The following is a 17,393-nucleotide window of genomic DNA, read 5'->3' as shown; positions in this document are numbered from 1 at the left end:
GGAGGGGGGATGTAAAGGGGCAAAGTTAGGCAAGGGAGTCAAAGGTTATCTGGGTTAGATGGCAAGCTAATCAGTCATGATCTTATTGAATGGCGGTGCAGGCTCGAAGGGCCGAATTGTCTGCTCGTGTTCCTATTCCTTGGCCTGAACTTTTCCCTCGTCGAATGGGCAGGGATGTTCGGGGAGCTCGGAGCTGCCACAGGGAGATTGAAGCGCCTTCAAAAAAAAATTAAAGACATTAAAAATTTAATGAAACATGTCCCCTCATGTGACTGTGTCACATGAGATGGGACATGTTTTTAATGCCAGAAGGAAGTTTTATTTAATTTGTATTAGCTTTAGGAAACCTCATCCCTCTCGTGGATGAGGTTCCCTAAAAAATGTAAAGGCCGCTTGGCTTTTTCTCCTGCCCGCCAACCATTAGGTTGGACAGGCAGCGTAAATTTGAAGTTAATTAGTTCGTTAATGGCCTTAATAGGCCTTTCAATTATCGGCAGATGCGCAGTTGACTCCGGCAGCGCCTGCTGAATGGAATATTGCGAGAGGCTCAAAAGCTGATATTTGCTGGCTGTGGAAGTCCCATTCAAAATAATTTAGGACAGGCTGAATCCAGATCCAAATGTTGCACATCACAGGTGCAGAAACTGTCCAAAATTCAGTATGACTTGCTGTCAATTTGGTAATCCTTCTTGGTTCATAAAGATGGACTAGTGGAATGGGCAGATTGGTGGCAGACTGTACTTTTCCTGGGCATAGGGCACTGATAAAGAGACAACTCATGCAACACTCTAAGGCACCTATCAGTGGAGCCACGATTATCAGTATACCGGGGCACTTGGGTCATATCACCTTTGGTCTGCTATAGGCAAAATTCAATGTGTGGGCCCATTTTAGGCTGTTGGCTGCAGCTACACCTATGATCTTCCCACCTGGCTGCAGTGTGAGATAACATAGATGGAATAGGACAGATTCTTTGGGGGATGGGGAGGGCATTTGCTAGAGGGTGCTTGGAGAGGGCCTTTCACTCATTCCTATTTGGAAACTAATAACACCATCTTGAGCAAGATGATGAGCATTTGAAAAAAATGCTTCAATCAGAAGGCTTAGTGTATTTGTTTTAGAGGGAGTAGGTAGTAATGTGCAGCCTCGCTAGCAGATGCCTCGCTGCTGAAGCTATTGTTTTGAAGCAGTATCAATATTTGGGATTCATGGGGTTTGTTTTATGGAATGTTTCTGAGTGCAGGCGTTTACAGTAGTGCTTAATGATGAATGGCTAAAGGCAACATTACTCTGTTCAACGAGGCATCTTAACACACACAGTGATGCTTCTAATGAATTAAACATAGCTGAACAATTCCACCATTTCCACATTGAATCAGCTTGCTCAGCCTGCTACTGAATAATGCAAAATATGTTCACCTTCTAACCATAACATTCCCAGCCAATTTTTAAAAATGTTCTCAGGGTGTAGGCAGGGTGACCAACTTTTCTGTATTTTAAGGGATTATCCCTTATTTTGACTGTTTGTCCTGCATCCTTTAAAGGACACCTTTCACTCCCTATTTCTGGGGCAGCCTGTGTGAGACTGAGCCTGGGAGCCTCTTCCTGCCTTTGCCTCTTTGTTTTGTTTGTGAGCATGTGAGCATGTGCAACATTGTTGCCATTGGCAGAGTTACTATCACCAGCACCTCCTCCCCCTCCCCCACCCCCGCAGGTCTTATGGTCACCAGCAAATTCTACCCACGTGCCCCCCTACCACCACTGCCAACTTGCCCCATGGTCAAAGTGGTCCCTTCATTTCTTTCATAAGAACGGGCCATCCTGGGTGTGAGTGGTGTTGGCAAGGTCGTCAAACAGTTGTTTTATGAACAAAATCAGAACAGCTCTTATTGTCGATTTTTTTTCTGATGCCCCCCCCCCCACCAACAGATTACCAGGTTTCAGTGACTTCTGTTTCACAATTTGCCATGGTAGGCTTTGAACTTACTGGGTTGTTGATCCTACCAGGGCTTGCCTCCATCTATTTTAGGCTAAAGGATGTAAATTCTCCCCCTCACGCCCAATACCATTTGAAGGACAATTCAGTAATATTTGTCCTCATTGAAGGGTCTTTGCTGACAGTGTTATTTTGGGATGTCTGGCTATCAAGAAAGGTTTGTTTTTCTTTGTATTTTGGCTGCACTTTGTTTTTTGAACTCTCTACCGATGTCATAGCCAGGTCCCCAACAGTAGATATTCTGGTTAAAACAGTTGTTATCTTAAAAACCCTTCTGGTGTATGATAATAAATGTAATGGTCAGCTAGGTGTGGAAATAAGTAATGATATCAAATGCTTTTAATGGTGGGGCAAGGAAACTGTTGAGAAATTAAATAAACATCTTGGTCATCTGCCGTAATGTTCCTGAGAGAAACGAGGATGCTGCTCACCTAAAAGTGAGGGAGAGGCTTGTGCCTGAGGTATAATCCAGAGATTATTACCTTTGAGGTTCTGCTTTTTAATCTGGCCCCTGGCTATTCATAATCCCTAAGCAGATCCTCTTTCCTGGACCTATCTATGTCCCTTGTACCCACCTGGACCATGACAATTGGATCCTTCCCCTCCCATTGCAGGTTCCTCTCTAGCCTCGAGCAGATGTCCCATACCCTGGCACTGGGCAGGCAACATAACCTTCTGGACTCTCGCTCTCTGTTGCAGAGACCTGTACTTATCCCCCTGTCTATACTGTCCCCTACTACCACAGCCTTCCTATTTACTTTCCACACTTGAATGGCTTCCTTGAATGCCATGGTCAGCTCGCTCATCTACCCTGCAGCCCCTGCTCTCAGCCGTACAAGGTGTGAGAACCTCAAACCTGTTGGACAATTGCAAGGGCGGAGGCTCCTCCACTTCTACCTTCTTACCTGCCTCACTCAAGGTCACACTCTCCTGTCCCCGACTACTGACCAAATCAGATGACTCTATCCTGATGGGTGTGATAGCTTTCTGGAACAAAGTGTCCAGGTAACTTTCCTGCTCCCTGATGGATCACAGTGTTTGTAGCTTGGCCTCCAGTTCATTGACTCTGAGTTGAGGATCCTCGAACTGCAGACACTCACTGCAGATGTGGTTGCCTTGGATCACACTGGTGTCCATCATGCTCTATATTTTGCAGCTGCAACACATCACCTGCCCTGCCAACTTTATTATGTGTTAATTTGTTTTTTTTAAATTTATAATTAATAAATACTGCTGCTACTAATAAGTTTTACTACTTTTAGTAAACCGTACCACTACTAATAAAACCTTACAATTATTAATAAATTACCTGAGTTTTGAAAGATAATTGAGAAAAATACTCAACAACCAATTCACTTATCTGTTTTCTTGTGATGCCGCACTTTGATTTTTCTCAGAATGCGGCCAGTCTGCACTGGAACCATAGGCTGGACTAGGTCTTTTAAACTTGCTGGGTCTGTTGTGCCCTCTCTCCCTTTTGCATTCTTTTTAAACTCATTGGGTCCTCTGTGTGCCCTCTTTCTCCCCTTCTCGCTATTTTTAAACTCGCTGGGCCTGCTGCTATCTCTCTCTCCGTGCTGTTTCTAAAGTCACTGGGTCTGCTGCACGCTCTCTCCCCTTCATGCTGTTTTTAAACTCACTTGGTCCACCACATGCGCTCACTCACTCTCTCTTCTCATTCTTTTTAAACTCACGGGGTCCTCTGTGTGCCCTCTTTCTCCCCTTCTCACTGTTTTTAAACTTGCTGGCTCCATCGTGCGTGCTCTCTCCTTCCCACTTTTAAAAAATTCACTGGGTCTGCCGTGCACTCTCTCTCCTTTGTATTCTTTTTAAACTTGCTGGGTCTATCATACAACCTCTCCCTGTCCCTCTCCCTCTCTTTAAACTCGCTGGGTCTGCCCTGTTGAGGAAACACAAGCATGATGAGAGCAAACTAACAGGTATTCCAGGGCAGTGCGGCCATGCTACATGGTGACACGTCAACACTTAATGTTGTAGAGCAGGTTTGGTCACAGGTTTGAACTTTTTTTAGCTGTTGCTAAAATCTGAGCCAGCAGCAGCAAGAGCAAATAATGAGAGAGTCACATCCCGGTGAACCTGAAGCCTCCTCGCATGTAGGCACCAGAGAACATGTACAGTCTGAAACAGTGTGTGCACTGTATTCACCAACTTAGCTCCAAGCTATGAGGACCAAACAGATGAAAAAGCCAGCCCAAAAATGTAGTGTGATGGGAAGGTAGTAACAAAAAAACAAGTTACTTTTTAAAGAAGTGGTAATGTTTCTACACGTTTCTAGGGGAAACTGCACAATAAAATTGACGAGATCTGTACTACTCTAAAGATTCTTCCATAATTTACACTGTTTTGAGAATAAACCATAATTTAATCTGTTTATATTTTTGTTACGACTGGTCCCCAGGTGAGGTCTAACAATTTGTTAACTTACCGAATGGGGCCCAATTTTGTTATGCTCTCAGGTGAGGAGGAATAAGCTGGCTCCCCTTCTTTATTCAACCCCCTAGGTTGGTTGCAATAAGATTAAATTAAAAGGGATCCCTTCCCCTGTGGATACCTTTTCCCAGTCCAAATGTATTTATTTTTTAGAAGGAGCCAATTTAACCAGGCTTTCTTGAGTCAAAGAAAGCGTAAGTGTATTAGATAATAAAACCTGAGAACAAATAATAAAAATGTAACACACATACACAGAGATCAGACATGAGAAGTTAGGAGTCCAAAAAAAGTTTAAAAAAAATATATGAATCAGTACTTGGCTTGTCCATGAGGCATTGATGGTGGTACGTTGCGGCCCTTAAGTTCAGTGATTCCGATAGAGCTGACTGGCAGTTTCACAGTTGGTTTGGATACACTTGGTTCACCAGGGTAGCTGAAAAGGCTGCCCTATTCCCTTTTTGACTATGGCTTCTGCTGAGCCTTGCCTCCAGCAACAGAGAGAGAGAGAGTCTTCACTTGCAACTGCTGGAGTGACTAGTTGGTCGTCTTTTGCTGTTATTCTCACAGCATACCAGCACATTCTGCACTGCTCTGCAGCTAGCTTTTTAACCTATTTTTTCCCTGTATATTCCAGGAGGGAAAAATAGTCTTGCATCTATCTCAGATCTATTTACACATTCTGAGATATAAATCGACAGGAGATGGATTTTTGGGTGACTGCTGAGGTGTGCAAATCAATCTTTTGTCACCACAACCACAGGAGATTAAAGTTCAGTCTTTTGCATCTTTCTTATCTCCCTTTCAAGTGCCTCTGCTTCAAGAAGGCCATGACATCTTTTCAGTTGCAACATTCCATGTTCTCTCAGGACAGGTGTATCAGTATAATCCATATAAGAATTTTCCAGAAAGTGGTTACTTTACATTATCATTTTTTTTCTACTTGTCCTTGCTTGTACTTCCTTAAAAATACACAGGTCTTCGTTAAAAAGTTTAACATGCTCATATGTAATTCGTGGCAGTAATTGGCTTTTTCATAACATTCTTCATTTCTATTTTTGCTGTTTCCAGAGTAAAAATAATGAACCTTTTATGATTGGCAAAAAAAATTAATCTCCCCCCCTTTTATATTAATTGCATCACAAACGATACACATTTTATTTACCTCTGTTACTTAATTCTCCTTCAATTTGTTTTGATCCTGTCCAATTTTTGAGGAAGATCTGGGGCTGCAATTTTGCCTTTCACAGCGCTGCTTAATCAGCAATTGATGAAGCTTCATATTCCGAAGCTGTATTTTTCTACTCTGAAGACACTCAATTAATTATGGACCTCTTTGTAAATGACTATATACATTTTGCTCATCATTAATCATAAATTAGATCAGCTAATCAAAAACAGTTCTCAAAGCTAATGGATGTGCACATGAGCTTGCAGACAAGGGTTTTTCTTTTAAGATTATTCTCAGTAACCTTTTCCCCATATATCACATGATGGCCGCAGGGCAGGCAATAAAAGTTTGGATAAAAGCAAAAACTTTCAAAAACAGTTCCCCTGACATGTCCTCCTTCTTCCTTAACCGAGGTTTTCCACCCACGGTGGTTGACAGGACCCTCAACCGTGTCCGGTCCATCTCCCGCACATCCGCCCTCACACCTTCTTTTCCCTCCCAGAAACATGATAGGGTCCCCCTTGTCTTCACTTATCACCCCACCAGCCTCCGCATTGAAAGGATCATCCTCCGCCATTTTTGCCAACTCCAGCATGATGACACCACCAAACACATCTTCCCCTCACCCCCCCCCCCCCCCCCCCCCCCCCCATGTCATTCTGTAGGGATCGTTCCCTCCGTGACACCCTGGTCCACTCCTCCATCACTCCCTACACCTCAACCCCCTCCCACGGCACCTTCCCATGGAACCGCAGAAGATGTAACACCTGCCCCTTTACTTCCCCTCTCCTCACCGTCCAAGGGCCTAAACACTTATTTCAAGTGAAGCAGCATTTCACCTGTACTTCCCTCAACTTAGTCTACTGCAGTCGTTGCTCCCAATGCAGTTTCCTCTACATTGGAGAGACCAAACGCAAACTGGGTGACCGCTTTGCAGAACACCTTCGTTCTGTCCGCAAGCATTACCCAGATCTCCCTGTCGCTTGCCATTTCAACACTCCACCCTGCTCTCATGCCCACATGTCCGTCCTTGGCTTGCTGCATTATTCCAGTGAAGTTCAATGTAAACTGGAGGAACAGCACCTCATCTTCCGACTTGGCACTTTACAGCCTTTCGGACTGAATATTGAGTTCAACAATTTTAGATCATGAACACTCTTCTCCATCCCCCCCCTTTCTGATTTTTTCCCCCTCTTTTTTGTTTTTTCCAATAATTTATATATATTTTTCTTTTCCCACCTATTTCCGTTATTTTCAAATGTATTTCCATCCATTGTTTTATCTCTACCTTTTAGCCTTTTTCGATTCCTTCACCCCATCTCACCCCACTGGAGCTATCTGTACCTTGCTTGCCCTGCTTTCTACCCTTAATTAGCACATTCCTTTAGATAATATCACCACCTTCAACACCTCTTTGTCGTTTTGTCTGTGACATCTTTTGGTTATCTCCACCTATTATTGGCCCTCTATCCGGCTCTTTTGTCCCAACCCCCCCCCTTAAACCAGCTTATATTTCACCCCTTTTCTATTTTTCCTTAGTTCTGTTGAAGAGTCATGCGGACTCGAAATGTTAACTGTGCTCCCTTCCACTGATGCTGCCAGACATGCTGAGTTTTCCAGGTATTTTTGTTTTTGTTAATAAAAGTTTGGAGTTCCAAGCAAAGGCACAACCGCTAAGTTACTCCTTGCTTGTTAAGGGTCAGTCATATGGGACGGAATTTTATGCCAGCGGGATTTTACGTTCCCACTGAAGTCAATGGGCTTTTTAATGGCTTGCTGCATTTTACGGCCCAGGTGATGGAGCCGTAAAATACCACCCGTGGTGTGGGCTTAGTCATGCGTAGGTCAGACTGACAAACCTCCCTTCCATTATGGTATTTAGTGAAACATTTAGGATTTTTTTTTTAGGATGTTTTAAAATGGTTTTTGTGGTGCCAGCCCAGAAATGACAGGACTCATTACCATGATGGGATTTGAACTTATGATATCTAGGTTGCTCAGCTACCGGACCCTTAATAGGCCTCTGGATTTCCTGCCTGCTCACCTCTGTTTTCTTGCCAAACATAAAAGATTCATTATTTTTACTCTGGAAACAGCAAAAGTAGAAATGAAAAAATATAAACAGATTAAATTATGGTTTATTTCCAGAATAGTATAAATTAGGGAAGAACCATTAGTGCTGTACACCTCTTCAAGTTTACCATGCAGTTTTCCCTGGAGAAATGTGTAGAAATATTATCGCTTTTTTTCAAAAAGTATTTTTTTTGTTACTATTTTCCCATCATAGTATGTTGCTGGGCTAGCTTTCTCATCGGCTTGGCCTGAGAGCTTGGAGCTAAAAGGACAAGTACAGCACAACGCACTGTTTCAGACTATACCTGTGTCCTCTGGTACCCGCATGTGATGAGGCATCAGGTTGACTGGGATGTGACTCATTATTTGCTCCCGCTGCTGCTGGTGACATTGGTGTTGTTGCCTAGATTCGGCAGATTAATATACATGACTGTGGACAGGCAAAACCATTCTTCTCAGTGCACCCAAACTGCTGGTAGCTCTGCACATGGTCTCTGTAAATAAATGAAATAAGCAAGTTGTAAATACAACTCCATGGATCCCTGTTTTGGTTACCTTTGCTCCCTCGCACCCTCCACAAGGAATAAGTGCAGGGACTAAGAATACAGGGCTTATCACTGCTTACTTTTGTGATAAGATGAGATATGTTCTCAAGGGAGACTACAGATCGTGCTTCCATTGCATCAGGAAAAAGAGGGTGGTAAGTTTCACATATGGTTGTGCCTTTATCATTCATCTCTTCACATTTCACTTGGGCAAGTCAGTTATTCCTCCCCTTTTTGACAGCAGTTTCCAATCTTGCAGACTGTGACATATTTCAAAGGTGCCATCCAAAAGAAATGTAAACAGGAAACCAATGGGATTACATAAGAACCTTGAAATAATTGGGGGATTGGGTGGAGAGCAGTGAATATTTCGCACTGGATGGCAAACTTGAACTGTTTGCACCAAGTATAATCACAGCTTCAGAATGGGTAGAAACCTGAAGAATGTTAGACAATGGAAGAAAGCTAAACCAAATATGCCAAAATATTTCATAAACTTGACTTTATTTTATTTTAAAGTTTGAAACCTTATTTACTGAATTAATGTTTGCTCTGCTCTGATTTATAGTTATGCATTTACTAGTTGACCTCCTTTGGCAATGCTCACGAACCATATTTTAAAAAAATACTCTAACAGTCATTGCTCGCATCTAGCTACTCATCATTATTTAAAGCTCAACTGGACTTTAGACGCTCAGATTCAAGCATCACACTCACTACCCCTTTCTCTAAAATTAAACCTTTAAATTTATGAGGAATTGTTGGCTTTAGCTTTTGTTTCCTTGATGTCTATCCAGTGCAGATTCCTTTTAAAAAAGATACATCTAGTAATAAGGAGTAGAATTACTGATCCCAGCTTTGTGAGGAAAACTGAGTTAGCTGCAGTTAGAAATGGTTGTCTGCCTCAGCACATCTGTCGTTTGGAGTATGCCTGCTATTTTATCTCACTTATCCTGTAGTGTGTAGTAACTGCTGCATGCTAGTTCCCACAATGAAATGCAGCATCGAAAAATAGTAAAAAAAAGCGAAGTAAAAAATTGTTGTGGTTCATTTTTGAGTACAGAAGGGGCGACTCCCTTAAATATGGAGTAAAATTCCACCATCTCATCAAGACTGGTGGACCTCAATTACAGGCATGTTAAACGAAAGCAAAATACTGTGGATTTCGGGCTCGGCACGATGTTGAACTTTTCTTCCGTCGCTTTCATCTCTGTGTTCACTTCTTTGGGCAGGAGTCCTTCTCCCCCCATTCAACAGGTCCTTTCACCCATCTCCAGTTTTCTCCCTCTACCTGGACCCCTCCCTCTGGCCTCTTACCTGCTCTTGATCTTTTCGTTGAGAACTGTTGGCATGACATCAGCTGCCTCTCACCTACTCTAACCTGTCTCCTTCTGAACTTGCTGCACTCTGTTCTCTCAGGTCCAACCCTGACTTTGTTATCAACCCTGCTGACATGGGTGGTGCTGTTGTTGTCTGGCGTACAGACCTCTAGGTTGCAAAGGCTGAGTGCCAACTCTCAGACACTTCTTCCTGCCTCCCCCTGGACCATGACCCCGCCACCGAACATCAAGGCATTGTTTCCAGGATTGTCACTGACCTTGTCTCCTCTGGATATCTTCCTTCCATAGCTTCCAACCTCATAGTCTTCCAACCCCACACAGCCCGCTTCTACCACCTTCCCAAAATCCACAAACAGGACTGTCCCGGTAGACTCATCATGTCAGCCTGTTGCTGCCCCACAGAACTCATTTCTTCCTATCTTCACTCATTCTCTCTCCCCTAATACAGTCTCTCCCCATCTACATCCGTGATTCCTCTGATGCCCTATGTCATGTCAACAATTTCTAGTTTGCTGGCCCCAACCACTGCCTCTTCACCATGGACATTCAATCCCTCTACACCTCCACCCCCCACCAGGATGGTCTGAGGGCTCTCTGCTTCTTCCTTGAACAGAGGCTTGAGCAATCCCCATCCACCACCACCCTCCTCCGTCACTGAACAATTCCTCCTTTAACTTGTCTCTCTTCCTCCAAATAAAAGGTGTGGCTATGGGTACCCACCTGGGCTCCAGTTATGCCTGTTTTTTTGTGGGGTGTGTGGAATATTCCTTGTTCCAGTCCTACTCAGGCCCCTTCCCACGCCTTTTTCTTCGGTACATCGATGATTGTATCGGTGCCGCTTCAGGCCCTCATTTGGACCTAGAAAACTTTATCAATTTTGCTTCCAATTTCCACCCCTCGATCACCTTCACATGATCCACCTCCGACACTTCCCTTGCCTCCCTTGACGTCTCTGTCTCCTTTCTGGTAATAGACTGTCCACCAATATTCATTACAAGGCTACCAACTTCCACAGCTACCTCGACTACAGTTCCTCAGATCCTGCCTCCTATAAGGACTCCATCCCATTCTCTCAGTTCCTTCACCTCCAAAGTGGCATTTCTGACCTATCTTACTTTTTCCTTAACTGAGGTTCCCCTCCACTTTGGTTGACAAGGCTCACAACTGTGTCCACTCCATCTCCTGCACCTCTGCCCTCACCCCTTCTCCTCCCTCCCAGAGCCAAGATAGGGTGCCCCTTGTCCTCACTTTTCACCCCACCAGCCTCTGCATTCAAAGGATTATCCTCTGCCATTTCTGCCAACTCCAGAATGATGCCACCACCAAACACATCTTCCCCTCAAACCTCCCCCAATGCCCTTTAGCATTCCATAGGGACCATTCCCACCATGACACTCTGGTCCATTCCTCCATCACCCCAACTCCTCACCCCCTCCCCAAGGAATTTCCCATGCACGTGCAGAAGGTGCAATACCTGCCCCTTTACCTCCTTCCTCCTCACCGTCCAAGGTCCCAAACACTCCTTTCAGATGAAGCAGCACTTTATTTGCACCTCCTTCAATTTAGTCTACTGCATTTGCTGCTCCCAATGTGGTCTCTTCTACATTGGGGAGACTAAATGCAGACTGGGTGACCGCTTTGCAGAACACCTTCGGTCTGTCCGCAAGCATGACCCAGACAGACCTTCATGTCGCTTGCTATTTCAACACACCATCCTGCTCTCATGCCCACATGTCTGTTCTTGGCCTGCTGCATTGTTCTAGTGAAGCCCAACGCAAACTGGAGGAGCAGCACCTAATTTTCCGATTAGGTACTTACAGCCTTCCAGACTTAACGTTGAGTTCAACAACTTAAGACCATGAACTCTCTCCTCCATCTCTACTCCTTTTTTAATCCATTTTTTTTTCATTTTAACTTATTTTTATTCTTATTTATTTTCATTTTTATTTTTTATGTTTTTATTTTTATTTATTTTTAAAAAAATCCTTTTTCCCCAAACCACCACCCCCAACCCCCACAGGGTGGTCTGTCACTTGTCTCTATGTTGTGCTTTCAGAGTGCTCACCCTTGTTCTGCTATTAACACATTCTGCCACTATCAGCATCTTCTTTACTCTTTACCTCTACCGTTAACATTCTGATAAAAGCAAAAAGCTGCGGATGCTGGAAATCCAAAACAAAAATAAAAATACCTGGAAAAATTCAGCAGATCTGGTAGCATCTGCAGAGAGAAACACAGTTAACATTTTGAGTCTGTATAACCCTTCAACAGAACCATTAACATTCCCTTTGTTTTGTGTCCGTGACATCTTTGTCAATCTTTCCTTAGCTGTCACCTGACCCTGACCTTCTATCTTGCTTCACCTGCTCCACCCCCTCTTAAACAGTATAAAACCCATCACATTTCTACTTCTCTTCAGCTCTGAAGAAGTCATACGGACTTGAAATGTTAACTCTGTTTCTATCTCAACAGATGCTGCCAGACCTACTGAGTTTTTGCAGCATTTTCTGTTTTTATTTCATGTTAAATAAATACTGAGGTTAGTGATCAAAACAGCTGTCCACTTGACACTTAACACCAAGTTGGCAAGAAGATGGCAGTTTCTCAATATTGGAGTGTGTTATATATTTTATAAAAGAATATTCAAAGCTGTATCCTTGGAAAAGAAAAATTGAACAGTTGTATTGAAGAGGTGTACCATTCACATTATAGGTCTGTAAACGGATAGAGTTTAAATCAAAACTTTTTTTCAGGATTGTGAAATGCAGGTTGTAGGTTTTATTTAAAAAGTGTTTTAAGTGAGAAATGATATTGAATGGGTAACTGAATGTAATAACTTATGCTTAATAACAAGATTATCTTTTAAAATGCCGATTGGGGTCAGTTTGCTCAGTTGGCTGGGCAACTAGTGTGGCTCAGATTAAGCCAACAGTGCGGGTTCAGTCCCCATACCGCTGAAGTAGTTCTTGTTGCCTGCCTTCTTGCCTTGCCCCGTAGTGATATCATGGCACAAGGCATGATTAGCAACTCTCACACAATGAGGACACTACATGGGTGGGGAGAGGGGGGCAGAGAGAGACAATGCTGATGGTGATGTAGGATGAAAATACTTCACATTAGAACCTATGATCCAGTTTTTGGTCTTGAAACTTTCAACAAACTAACACACACTCACTGGAACAAAAGCATGTCCTGGCCTGTACTGCTAACATTGTTTACCCCTGTACTGCTAACATTGTTTACCCCTGTACTGCCAATATTGTTTACTCCTGTATTGTAATTAAATATTGTTCATGCAACTTTGAATTTGCAGGTACACTCAGAAATAAATGTTTTTTTCTTTTTATATTAATTATTGCCTGTTAAATTACATTAAGTTTTTAACCATGGATATCTTCTCTTTTTGCTTTGCACAGGAAATAGCGAATATCTTGGCCCAGAAACAACTGCGTTCCATTATTTTAAGTGTAAGTTTGGGGATAGATGTTTGACAAAAGTTGTTATTTATACCTGAACAATTATTGCATTTTTTTTTAGGAAACATTAACTAGCATTTATATAGTTCCTTTAACGTTGTGGAAAATCCAAAGCTGCTTCATGTAAATGTAATCAGACAAAAATTGAAACCAAGTCAAAGAAGGAAATCAGACACAAAAGCGTAGTTATTTTTTCTGAGTGTCCTGTGTAGTCCTTTAAGTTCTGCTGGTTAAACCACTCAATGTCTGGTATCAATGGATGGGGAGTGCGTGAAGCATGCTCTTCAACTGGTAACATAAGATAGTGTTGGCCTTACGTACAGATGAAAATCACAGGCAGGAAAAGACCAGTTAGTCCATCAGGCCTGTTCCACATTCATTATGCCATTCATGATGCCCAAAACATGTAACTAGACACATCTTCTCCTCTTCTTCCCCCTCTCCATCTCAACTGCAATATGATCTCCTGGGAGAGAAATGAGACCAGAAAACGGTGACAAAAAGGGAGAAAACATCTGCAAAATTTCTATCCGACTCCCTTAGATGATCTAAACCAATCCATGAGGCTGCATTGACATGCTTATATTAACTGTCAAATCTCTTGTCTATGTCCTTGGACCGTGATTAGCACATTGTAATTAGGTTCCTACCTGATAATAGGTGCTGCCTGTGTTGCTTGTGGAAATCCCAATCTAAATGATGAGGTTGAGGCAGCCAATGTATTGCTATCATTTCTAAGAGCGCTGCCCTAACTTTTCTGCCTGATAGGATATAAGTGGCTTTGAGACCAGACAGTAAATTTCAGACATGGAGATACTTGGTGTCGTGATACTAGGGCAATATATTAAACAACAAAAGTTAAGCAGCCCATCATTAACTTTTTCCTGTATAACCGTTTACCAAATTTAGTAATCGGTATCCTCATTTAGTTACACATTGATCTATGCATTTTAAAGCATATCCTTTGATTACAAGTGGGCATAAAGTCAGGACATCTGTCCCTACTTCCCTTTGCTAATTTACGCTATCAATTCACACCAGCATATCCTGTCATTGTGTGACCCCAATTTAACTTAAGTTACACAAGCAACAACTCAAGTCACACATCTAAAATTAGCTCTTCATCCACCAGAAACTCATATAAAATACACAAAAAGAATTCATAGCACAAAGTATAAAAAGTACAAAAAAGTACACATTTCCTACAGTAGGCACTTAAAATTGATCTCAGTAAGAGTTTAAAACTGCAGTTGACAGCCTAACTCGATACAAATTTTGTGAAGGTTTAGTCAGGTGTCTACAAAAAAACTTAATGTAAAAATGAAGCTACGTTTAAACAAAAAGATAGTGTGTTTTTTTTTTAAGTCTTTGGCAACTCCTTTTGAATTGAGCTGACGGTTACCTAACTCCGGTAAAATCTGGCAACTATTCAGTTAATGCAAATAGATTGACTTTCTCAAATCATTTTGAGTTGACTGGAACCTGTAACAGTTTAGTTTCTGCAGGTAAAACAATCACAAGAAGAAAGGAATACTGCATTTATAAAACAAAATTTGCGATATAGATTATAATTTATCAATTTTTTTGGAAGAGCTTCTTTGTATAACATCAGTTGTAACTATATCAATGTATTTCCATACTGTTGTTCTGAACTTTGTGCATTCCTGATTTTCATCACCCCACCATTGCCAGCTGTGCTTCCAGCTGCCTTGATTCTAAGCTCTCCATCTCAATCCCCTCCTCAAAAACATAGAGGTTTGACCAATTTTGGCCAACATTCCTATTATGTGGCTCAGTGTCAAATTTTGTTAACGTTCCTATGAAGCACCTTGGGGTGTTTTACACCATTAAAAGTGGTTTGTGAATACATATATACTGGTTAATATCTTGTTCAATAGAATTGCTTGTTAAAATCTAAAGCAAAGCCTGAGGTTGTGATGCACTGCCATTTTTCCGAACCACATGAAGAAACAAAATGAAGTTTGTATGTAGGCACAGAAGAGTTAAAGCAATTTACAGAATGCTTTTGCTCCTTGTTATCCTGGGCTCAAGATCAGAAACTCTTTGAAACCACAGGAAGTTAAGGGGATAGAATTCAACTTCAGTGGGGATGTAGATGGTGCAATTCCAGACAGGCCGCCCATTAAAATTATGCCCAGTTTTCCTTTTCAGGGCTGGGGGAAATGGTAGAATCTTGAGCCTGAATTTTCAGCTTGGCCAGTGGGCTGGATCGGCGGGTTCCGGATCGGCCAGGAAACGGATTGCCGACCGCGATTTCACGCTGGCCGGCCAATTAACGGCCAGCCAGCGTGAAGCATGGCGGGAAAGCTCGGAGCTACCATGGGGGGGAGGGGCTGGAGGAGGGTGGGCGATGACGTCAACACGGGCGTAGGCGAGTGCTGAGAGAAAGCTCCCCAAAGGCAGAGAGCTGCCTCGGAGCTGCAGATCCCAAAACCATAAGATAAAGTTTTGAAAGTCAGGAAAAAAAATATCCAAGCATTACAATCAGGCACCTGAACATATAGATGATAACAATAATGTTCATAGATTTTTATTTTAATTTTATTTAATAACGGAACCTCATCTCGCCCTTAGATGAGGTTTGATGAAAAATGTAAAAGCCGCCTGGCTGATTCGCCCATCTGCCAAGGTTGGATGGGCTACGAAAAATAACAGACATTTGTGCCGTTAATGGGTTTAATTGCCCTCTTAATTGTTGGTGAGTGCGCATCCGACTTTTGTGTGTGCCTGCCGAGCGAAATACCACGAGATTATGTCGGGATCCTTGCCCGACGTCATCTTGCGTGACTTTACATCCAATCGGGTCTGGTGCGTGCCCACCCACCCGCGGGACATAAAATTCTGTCCTTGAAATGGCTTAATTTTAAAGATGCTGTCTCATGTAGTTTAATATCACTATTTGGTGGGGAGTGAAGAGAAAGAGAAATTGATGGAGTGCTAACAGTTTGAAATCAGACTAGACTGATAGCAGTGATAAGATGCTGATATGCTATGAAAGGATTCTCATTTACCTCAGTATCAGCTTTGCTCTTAACAGATGAATGCACTGCTACACAAGGGATTTGGAAAATGAGTTACATTTGAAAGCAAGTGAACAGATTGAGGGGCTACTGCTTTCCAATTACAGTCCATGGCCCACAATGATCATCTCTAATAATAAAGGAGGTTTTTTTTGGTTCCTATGAAGAAAATAAAATAGCAATTTATTTTACTATTTTCAACCCCTTAAGCTGGCTCCAATAACCACACCATCACCAGTAGTCAGAATAGCAACCTATACAAAGTCTTGCAGCCATGTACAGGATGCTGCTTTTACAACCTATTAGGAAGCACGGTAAGAGATAGTGTGAGGCAGGATCCCAGGCTTTTTACCAGATTATTCTCTTAACAATTTTTTAAAAAAGATTAAAACTAAAGTCAAATTAACTTTGAGCACATGCATTAGTCTCACTGCCAAAGCCCTTCCTATTTCTGTAACCTCCTTCAACCTGGCAACTCTCCATGATTTCTTCACTCCTCCAATTCTGGCCTCTCGTGCACGCCCAACTTCACTCACTCTCATCATTGGTGACTACTGTATGCCTTCAGCTGTCCACGCACTAAGCTTTAGAATTGTCTCTCCAAGCTTCTCCACCTCTTTACCTCTCTTTAATATACTCCTTATCACCTTTGAAACTGCTTGGGACATTTTACTATGTTAAAGGCACTAAGGTAAACTGCTGTTCTAAACTTCAGAAATACCACACAAATGCACTGACTGAGGCAAACTTGTCCTGGCCATTCTCCCAAAAGCAAAGCACTGTGGATCCTGAACATCTGAAATAAAACAGAGAAAACAGGTCAGGCAGCAACCATGGAGAGAGAAAAACAATTAACATTTCTGGTCGATGACCTTTCTCATTTGAGTTACATTTCATATTAGCACCCGTGAAACAGAAGATCTTTGTTCAGCCCTGCCTTAATGCTGCATGTATGTGATCTCATTCAACTTACAACACCTTGGATAAAAGAATGCATTAGTCTTTTAGACCTGCTTACCCTGTGAGGGAGTCTGATAATGCCATGACTTGCAGTGTTGGAGGGTACAAATGAAGCCTGCTTTAACAGGGCATCTGACAACATGTGCTGTTAGTTAGTCTTGACCCTGTAACCTTCAACTCAAAACATTTTTGCCCACAAAGTTGCTGGAAGTGAGACCTGACAACAGTGCTGTGAGGGAAACAAGATATCTGAGACCTGAGTGAACAGGGCAAGGAACGGGATATCTCCATAACCAAAGGGATTTTTGGAATGAGAAATAAACAGTAAATGGACTGAGGAGGA

The 17,393-nt window shown here is 42.4% G+C and overlaps 1 protein-coding gene across 5 annotated transcripts in view; it reads left to right on the top strand.

Moving 5' to 3' along the window:
- The window catches only part of elmo1 (engulfment and cell motility 1 (ced-12 homolog, C. elegans)), a 277,120-nt gene that overhangs the window by 111,442 nt on the left and 148,285 nt on the right, over window positions 1-17,393 (top strand). For all 5 annotated transcript variants that reach the window (XM_041184319.1, XM_041184321.1, XM_041184320.1 and 2 more), the window contains exon 11: window positions 12,990-13,040. In XM_041184319.1, coding sequence (XP_041040253.1) covers window positions 12,990-13,040 — 51 coding nt within the window. The remainder of the gene's footprint in view (window positions 1-12,989; window positions 13,041-17,393) is intronic.

Source organism: Carcharodon carcharias, chromosome 3 (assembly GCF_017639515.1).
Source record: "Carcharodon carcharias isolate sCarCar2 chromosome 3, sCarCar2.pri, whole genome shotgun sequence".
NCBI lineage: Eukaryota > Metazoa > Chordata > Chondrichthyes > Lamniformes > Lamnidae > Carcharodon > Carcharodon carcharias.
This window is presented reverse-complemented; position numbering and strand designations above follow the sequence as displayed.